Source organism: Xiphophorus maculatus, chromosome 10 (genome assembly GCF_002775205.1).
Source record: "Xiphophorus maculatus strain JP 163 A chromosome 10, X_maculatus-5.0-male, whole genome shotgun sequence".
NCBI classification, from domain to species: Eukaryota; Metazoa; Chordata; class Actinopteri; order Cyprinodontiformes; family Poeciliidae; genus Xiphophorus; species Xiphophorus maculatus.
This window is the reverse complement of record NC_036452.1, coordinates 22,285,453-22,294,703: the sequence shown is the minus strand read 5'-3', so window position 1 is coordinate 22,294,703 and position 9,251 is coordinate 22,285,453. Positions and strand designations below refer to the sequence as shown.

General features: G+C 37.8%; 1 protein-coding gene across 1 annotated transcript in view; it reads right to left on the bottom strand.

Annotated features, from left to right (window-relative positions):
- Window positions 1-5,626: 5,626 nt before the first annotated feature.
- LOC106699951 (protein shisa-9) overlaps window positions 5,627-9,251 on the bottom strand; it is a 28,420-nt gene continuing 24,795 nt past the window's right edge. Inside the window, exons 4-5 of the mRNA XM_014472749.2 lie at window positions 8,383-8,496; window positions 5,627-6,601 (exon numbers count right to left, since the gene is read on the bottom strand). Coding sequence (XP_014328235.1) covers window positions 6,051-6,601; window positions 8,383-8,496 — 665 coding nt within the window. The 3' untranslated portion in view covers window positions 5,627-6,050. The remainder of the gene's footprint in view (window positions 6,602-8,382; window positions 8,497-9,251) is intronic.

Here is a 9,251-nt window from a genome sequence, read left to right as displayed (position 1 = left end):
CTCTGTCTTCCTTTTATGTTGTTGAGAAAAACATTCAGTTTCACTGCATTACGTGAATTTTGTGTCCATGTAGTACGAAGAACAACCACAAGATGGCTCCACATAGTCAAATTTAAAATGTAGGAACGCGTTGACTTGCATCAGGGATTATATTGTAAATGCGTATTTCAGTGCATCATGGTACATAATACAATAGAAAGCACGATATTAACGAGTTATAACCTCTCACCAAAACCTTTTTAAAACATTTAACATAAAAATAAAGTAGACAAAGCCTCACACATGTTATACAGTCTTTACTATTTCATCTTTAAAAGTGGCATCCATTTCTAAACAAAGTCTTATAAAGAACATTTTGGGTATAAATTAGTTGTAAGAAGTACAGATGAATACAACATATATACACCCTTTTCTGCATATTGTCACACCAATGTGCTGTATTGATGTTTTGCATTTATATAAGTATAAATAACATTTATCTGTCATGTATTTCTTTTAATTATGCTACTGTAGATTAGTTTCAAAGTCTTGGAAGGAAGCTTTCACATGGTAAAAGCCTGCAAGTTCACAAAAACGGATGCAAATATGGATCTTCTGCAGCTCTGTCTGTCATTTTGAACAGGAACTTTAATGATCCCGTTTACATTTGTCCCGTTTTCCTCTGTCCTATAAATATTTTTATCTTTCACAAAATTGCACATAATGAAAGCTGCACCACTCATCAATGAACAGTCATTCTGAGCCTGACATGGAATAATGTTACTGCAGTTACAGCTACATGTTTACAGCCCTTATAAAAGAAAGAAAAACCTTTACATAAACAGTGATTATAAATAGACAGCAGGATTGTTCTAATTTGATGCACTTCCTCAAACAACAAAGAACAGTGTGCATAAAAGAGATCGTCTACACACATGGCAAAGATATTTTTTATAAACACACAACAGGTTAATTAGTTTACCAAAGCAGATACAAAAATGTTTTTTATTTATTTTTTTTACAGTGATAGAAAACATTTTCTCCCTGAAACTGGGAAGGATGCTAAGACCAGGGACCATTTTTAGAGCGTTAATAACGACCAGCAAACACAGACAGTGAGAACTCCTGCATTGATGCTCAGAAAAATGGGGTGCAGAGAAAGATAAACAAGAGTTTGATTTATTTTCTGTCACAGCACTTATTAATACTCCAGTGATTACATCTAGTGGTAAAAAGCAACCAAATAAACAAACAAACAAATACTGGAATATAGGAGTTTTTGAAAATACTTCAAACCTGCAGTAAGCTGTTTTGAACCCAGAAGATAAAGGTGAGTTTCTGATTGGACGATGTGTGGAATGAAACAGGACCTGGATTTCAGTTTGGACAAGAATGGATCCACGTTGAAACATGCACAGGGTCTTAGCCAATAAATCAGGCAAATCGTTTCTGGGTTTAGGCCAATATGGATTACTAAAGATATTTCCCTTTTTTAATCATCAGAATGTTGAGACATCTTTTGGATACATGTTATTACTGTTTTTAAAGTCAGATTATGTCCTTTAATATTTCTCACATACCACATGTGACTCCAGTCGTCAACTGCAAGGAGATGAAGACGTGCGACAGACAGAATGACAGTCGTCTTAATGGTTAGCGTTAGCTATCAATCATTTTTTAATGTATTTAAGAGATCAACTTCATCTACTACTAATATTTTTGAGGGTTTGACAGTTTAGTTCTGTGTTTAGTAGTTTAGGGTTAGCTTCTGCTAGTATTTCTGTGTTTAGTAGTTTAAGGTTAGCTTCTGATAGTATTTCTGTGTTTAGTAGTTTAGGGTTAGCTTCTGATAGTATTTCTGTGTTTAGTAGTTTAAGGTTAGCTTCTGCTAGTATTTCTGTGTTTAGTAGTTTAAGGTTAGCTTCTGATAGTATTTCTGTGTTTAGTAGTTTAGGGTTAGCTTCTGATAGTATTTCTGTGTTTAGTAGTTTAAGGTTAGCTTCTGCTAGTATTTCTGTGTTTAGTAGTTTAGGGTTAGCTTCTGCTAGTATTTCTGTGTTTAGCACAATAGGGTTAGCTTCCGCTACTATTTCTGTGTTTAGTAGTTTAGGGTTAGCTTCTGCTAATATTTTTATGTGTTTAGCAGTTTTTCATCTTGAAAAATGGCTGCCTTGTTTATTTGGTTCAGTTGCTAACAGTTTTTCTGTTTTTGTTTATTAAAAAGCAAGCCCCTGGGAACATCTTTACCAAGTTAGATTTTGCTAACATCTTCAATTACCAGCTACACTATAGTTATAAAGTACTTGTAAATCCGGTTGGCTCAGCTTAGAACAAAACAGTGTCCATGCTGGCACCCAGTCCCAGTTCACTTTTTCAGTAAACTCTGTGTTTATGTTTGTGATGGTAAGTTGGTTGGCATTGTATGGCTGTCGTGAAGACTTAGTGACCCCAAGTGATATTTCTAAAAATGATCATTTCTTGAAATAAATTAATGAATTTACATCAACGGTTGGATTTTTTTCTAAATATTTCAGTGAGATTATGCTGCTGCAATAGCAGAACAATTTGTTCTAATCCTCTTTCAACGTCTTAACCAGGAGTTGATAATTAACAATTCAGACTCTTTTGTCATGTCGCGTCTCACCTGAATTGTTTTTACCTAATTCCAAAAACTCAGAACCCACGCCAAAGCTTCACCATTTTACAAAATGAAACAAAAAAACAAAATGAAAATCTGCCAGAAAAACAACAGAAATCTCGCTACCGAATCTAATGGGAAGCATTCTTGGATGGATGCGCCGAACACCGCAACGGTTCCTGCGGGTTTCGTCCGCCGTGAAGTCCAGTCGAGGGATTCCATTAGCTGCTGTGTGAACCTAGCAACAGCTGCAGCTGTGTACAACGTCCTTTGAAATCCAGGCCACATCAAATAAAAGATGTCAAATCCTCCAGGCCTGGAAGTGCCTCAATAAATTCCCCTGCCATAATAACCCGCGGGTCAGAAATCACACACAGGCATCTACACACTCGGAGTTATGACTCAGACAGTTCAGGAGTGAAAGACCCAGATCTGCACTGACTTCCTTTCCTTTCCCTCTCCGAGGAAGGAAAACACGTAGCAATGTACGTTTTGTTTTTCTATTTTCCTCTACTCTCTACCTCCTTTATCTCATTTTTCTAAAGAGTCTTAGCCTCTGGCTCCTTCGCTGTTCCCCCAGCCCCTCTCCTGTTGGGATGGAGGCTGATAGAAGCTGACATGACGGTGGAATTGTCCTCACCATCGAGTTAATGTGACCCAGGGGAAGCTGTCCATGTTCGCTTGGCCTGATGGCAGAGAAAGGAAAGTGTGTTTCATCGTGGAAAATCCAGGAAAAGGGCAACGGATGGAGGTAGACTGAGAGAAAAGTGAATGAAACTCTTCAGCTGTACAATAAACCGAGATGTATTTTTTATTCTCCCTAAACCATAAGCAACACAGTTTCAAAAAACTGTCCTCATTGAACGAACATATTTTCAAACTTCTTAATCGTCACTAAAGAATCTAAACTTCTTCCAATCACTCCAGAACGCTCTTTTTATTTACTAGACGAGTTGGACATTTTGGAAAATGCTCTTTTTACTGACTGAAACGTTATCTTTCACACTGATTTTTATACTTTTTTTAACTCAAGGTCATGAATGAAGTGAAAATTTGACAGAAGTCAGCCCCATAAAGCAAAGATGGGGCTGACTTCTTTGCTGCATAAACCTCTGCACTATTTGAACAAAAAAAAAAATAGTTGTTTGCATTTATTAAGTTAAAGAATCAATGTATATTTGGCTATTGGTTAAAGGGAGTCGTCACTTCAATGCCTTGCAGAAGTATTCACACTCTGAAGTTTTGAATCTGCAGGTCTTCTGGGCCGTTTCTACCAGCTTTGTTCACCTGGAAACAGAAAACTTTTTTTTTTTTTTTGGATTTATTCTGAAATTGGAAACTAAAGAGGACCTCTCAGGGGAGTTGACTCCGCAGGATTTTATTTTGGGGTGTCTGTGTAAAGTGGCCAAAAACTCACTTTTTATATTCTTATTTGTAAAAAAAAATAAATGTATATACATTTAAAAAAGACATGTAATATTTCCTTCCAACTGTACCCTTTATGTTGTTCTATTACATAAAACCACGTAAATTACATTGAACGCTGTGATTATGTGACTAAATATGACATAATTCAGGTGGAATAAATACTTTTGCAAGGCGCTGCATGATTCCTTATTCTATTGCTCCCTATATTTATTGAAAATGCCTAAAATAAACACGTTTGAATTATAAAACTCAAAGGAGCAGTTTTATACACATAATCCCAAAACATAGACCAGTTTGTACAGAGGCTAACTATAATTTACTATGTAACTATTTATGAAATAAACGTTTTTTTACTTCAACTACCTTGAGACTACTTTTATTTTAAGAATGAAATTTGTCTTTAAGAACTACTATTAATGACAAAGCTGTCCAGTTTCTCAGATAGTTAGAATTTCTTTGGACAAACAAGTTAGCAAAAAGACTAGTGGTAATATTAGCTTGTATGCTAGCTTTTCAAATAATTTGCTTGACAAACCTGATTGCATTATTATAAATACAGGAACAAAAAGCAGTTATAGTAAGCCAATGTTTTATTTTATATGCTTGTCCCATTGGATGAGATACATATTTCTGTATCATGGTTTATGTTGATGTAATTAGCACATTTGATTAAAAAACAATGAAAAATGCTAAAATAAGCCTTTTCCTCTTCTGTTATGAAAATATACTGAGTGTTTCTGTGTTTTTTGTGTCAAAGTTCTGGGCCGTACCAGACTCTGGTAAAATGAGCACTCATTGTTTAACCCCGGACTTAATATGATCAGCTGGTTAGCCAGGCAGCTAACGCCGCTGGAGTTAGCTAACTCCGTCTACTCCCAACTCTGCCATGTAGCATAGCAGTGTTACTGATTCACTATCTTTACTCCAGGCAAGAAACCATGATATAAGTTCCCTAAAATGTGGCTCTTCTTTTTTTTTGATTAAAGGAACTAATTACAGTGTGACTAGTTGGTTTTTGGTCTCATATCCGGGCTAGTTACCAGAACCTTTACTAGGCTAACAGAAGTTTGGAATTTGCTCCTCCGACATCCATATTAACCCTTTCATGCATGAATTATGATCCTTTGTGTCAGAATTTTTTAAAAAAAATTCTTTTCTTAAGGCATAAAAAAGGTAGGACATTTTTTTTGTAAAAATAATTTTTTTTTATTTTTAATTTTTATGTGATCAATTGTAATTTTGTCCAAATACAAAGTTGTTATTTGAAAAATACATCAGTAGTATTGTTCCTTAGGGGTTATCTGATGTCACAATATTTTTTTTTACTTGCAAGAGTCGTCTACAGTAGAAGGAGGGACCGGGTCGGTTCTCATGCTTTTTTGTCTGTCGGCCATATTGTATTTAACAAAAATAATTTCTTGCATTTGCAGCTGATGGCCAGTAGTTGATGGTATATTTTATGATGCATTAGTGTCCACTTCAGTGGTCTGTGTGCATTTATAACATAAAAATCCACAGGAAGCACAAGAAAATGGCTTTTAGATAGCTGTCCACTGTAGTGACCACTATGCATGACAGGGTTAAAACCAAAGCATTAAAAATAAAACCATGTTTCTGGACAAAACCAAGCTCAGAGTTCTAAAATATAAACAGATAAACATTAGTTTCCTCCAGACCGGATCTCTACAGGGCTTGATCAACCGTAATCCTGTGACACAGTAAAACAGCAGCGGTTAAACATCTACAAGCCCCATGAGCAGAGAGGAGCCTGAGCGTGTTTTTAACCCATCTTCTAGAGTGAGTCCTTCATGAGTAGCAATGAGTCTGTCTCCTGGTTTTTTTTCCACACATTGAAAATCTGAGCTCTTGCTTTTATCGTGTACATTGGAAGGCGTGTCCTTGCTTAACCCCCGGTCATGTTGGACTGTAAGGAAGTGCAGTACCTGGCTCGCTCCAAAGTTTTTCTTGAGTTTAGCATTGCGGTACGTCACTCTCACTGAAACACTCAGACAGTCACCTCGGTGGCGCTGTGGGTGGAGTAGCTCTTCGGCCTGGTGTGGTTGTAGTATGAGGGTTGAGAAGTGTGCTGGCATTGGCCGTGGCGACCCTGCCCTCCGCCTCCTCCTCCGCTTCCTCCTCCCCCTCCGTACATACCTCCGTAGGACAGGTTAGCCACTTCTTGCAGGTTCTCTATGCTCTGCTGCCGCCGCGTTGAGTAGCCGTGTCTCCGGGTGGAGCCATGCAGAGAGGAGGAGGTGTGCGCCGGAGCGGAGGTCTTCCTGTGGACGTGGCGGCCGGCCGGTTCCCAGGCTTTGAAGGCCGAGTTGGAGATGAACGGGTGTGTGGTGGTCTTGGGGAGGCGAGAGTGCTCCAGGTGGTTGGACGGGATGGAGATGGACAGAGGGGTGTGGAGGTCGCGGTGCCCAGGCAGAGGCTGGTGGATGTAGGACTTCTCCTTAGGCTGAGAGGGCTGGAAGGCAGGAGGAGCTACGGGTTGGTAACTGGAGAAGTCCATGACAGGAAAGCTCTTATAGTAGCTACGGGAAGCGGTTTCTGCTGCAGAGGGAAACACAAGAAGTATTTCACTTTCAGGTCAACTCCTCATTGAAAAAGCTTCTAGTCAAAACATTATGAAACTGTTTCAGTTTATTATTAGCATTGTCTGTTAATGATAAACTGTTTAAGTTTATCATCTATCAAGGTTAATTTTTTGGGTACATTTTTAGTCTTTTTTTCCTTATGGGGATAAAGAATGGTGTTCTTATTTTTATATATATATTTTTTATTATTCTCAGCCTTAGTTTTTCCCACACAAAGAACATTCTTGCAGTCTTGCCATATTCTTCAAAAACTGCAACAAATGAAACAAATGAATTTTCATTTGATAATTAGGCCAACAGTGAAAACCTTTTTTTTTCTTCTATTTGGCCTCTTTTAACTTGTTTATTCTTTGGAGTCATGTTGAATTTGTCACAGTGTGTTTCAGCCCTGAGTCATATGGAAGCAGCCCTAAACGTACCGTCCATGTGAAAACGCAGTCTGTCTTGGGAAGAACACCCATCTCTGAATCACACTTAATCCGTGATGCGTTTAGGCTCCTCGCCCTCAGTGTGTTTCTTAATAAGGAACGAGACGAAACTTTTGTTTGCCGACACAAAAATGAGGTTTTGGTTCACATTTCTGGATTTGTCTGCACCTGCTTTTCAAATCATTTGTTTAGGGGGAGAAGAAAGCTTAGTTCCTCTAGCAGAGTTTGATTTTGTTTTTTCAGAAAATAAAGAAGTCTGGATTGGAATTAAAAAAAAAAAAAAAAAGAATAGAAAAGAAAAAGAAGGTCAAGATGAGAGGAATGGTTTGAAGAAGATCAGAGGGTTTTCAACTCTTTTAAACTGGCGTACGCCCCGAAGGTGAGCCAGCAGCTCTACTCATCTTCTGCTGAGACCTTGGCAGCGTATGGCAGCCCAAGAAGGACAGACTTCCTGCAAAGTGCAATGGAGACGATGAACTTAAAAATATGCGTGTTGTACAGTTTCATAAATCCCCCCATCATAAGTCTAAAAATTGTCTGTGAATATTTGTCATTCTAAAGCAGGAGAGACAGATCATTTAAATGAACCAGACTCTACAGTCAACCCTGGATCAAGTCTAAGTCTAATTTATTTCTTTTCAAGCAACTTTGTACCATCTTTTACTATTTTATTAGATTATTACTTGAATGGGACGAAATTTTTAAAATCAGATTTTGAAGCGTCTCGTGTCATAAGTTGAATCTAAAGGCTCATCCTTTCAAAAAAAGAAAGAAGAAAAAATGTTGTAGAAGCGTTTTCATTTGGACAACAGTCGGCCTCGAATTGCAGCTGTTTTATCACTGTGGTGGTGAGAAAACAAAATGTCATTTTTATTCAGTGTATGTGAACCTCTGGTTTCAACAGACTTTCGGTGCTTTAGAAAACACTTTTAAAAACATTTACATTCAGCACTCCTTTGTAAAACCACATTTTCTCTACAACTACAGCAGCAAATCTTTTGCCAAGACTTTCTAAACCAGAAAATGGTACGACTTCTTCTACAGAGTAATTACTATGCTCGCCAAAAGGGGAGTTTCTACTTGACAAACAGCAAGATTTTAGATCCCTGTCGTTGATAATTAGTAGAAAAACGATGCCATGGGGAACATGTAGAGTTGAGTCTTTAAGATCAACGCCTGGTTTGTCCAGAGGGAAAGGCAGCCTCTTCTTTATGCTGGTCCTGTACTGCTGTCTTAAGACTACTGTAAAGGTTACTGTGTCAGTTGCAGTCAGCATCATTTGGAGAGTGTTAGGGTGTTTGTCACGTACCCACAGCTTTGAGGGAGGCGTACTTGTTGAGTCCCAGTGTGCTGTGGTTATTATGCGGCTGCGGAAGGCCCTGTCCAAATGCGCCATAGGCTGCGTTATTCAGCTGGTACTGTTCTGTTAAGAGACACACACACAAGTAAAAACATACAATATACACTCAGTGGCAGTTTCTGATATGGGCGACATTGGCAACCGCGCAGGGCGGCATGCGGCATGAGCACCTTGGAAATTTATTATTTTTCTCTTGCAAATTTTTGACTTTTCAAACTCAGAGATTTCTGAGTTTTTTTCTAGAAAATCTGAGATTAACCTCAGAATTAGAATTTTTTTTCTTCCAAATTTTCAACTTTTCTAACTATGAAATTTCCAAGATTCTTTTTCTAGAAATCTCAAAATTTCTGAGTTTTTTTTCTGTCAGAAATACACTCCCCTTTTCTCTATTTACAGTAGCCCTAACGCGCCGTCGTTTTTTCTATAATTTCTTCACCTGTTTCTGCAGCAACCTCAACTCCAGTCTTGATAAAATTTCATCAGTAAAATACATGCTAACTAATGTCGAACATAACATTTTTATGTGTTTTCATGGCAACATTTTTCATGGGAAAATGAGGACAGAACAAAGTGAAAAACATCACAGCAGTGTAAACACATTGACTGCTGTGTTTTCAGGTCTTTACTTCACTCAAACCAGAACCTTTCTTGACTATTTATTGTATAACTAACAGTGCACAGCAGATGAGACAGCATTCCTATGGGATATTCAACATAATAACATTAAAAAATAATAATAAAAAGATAAAAAGAATGTATAAAAATCGGAGATAAGGGCAGTTAAACACAGCGCATAATCTTAGCATTCAAACAGCTTG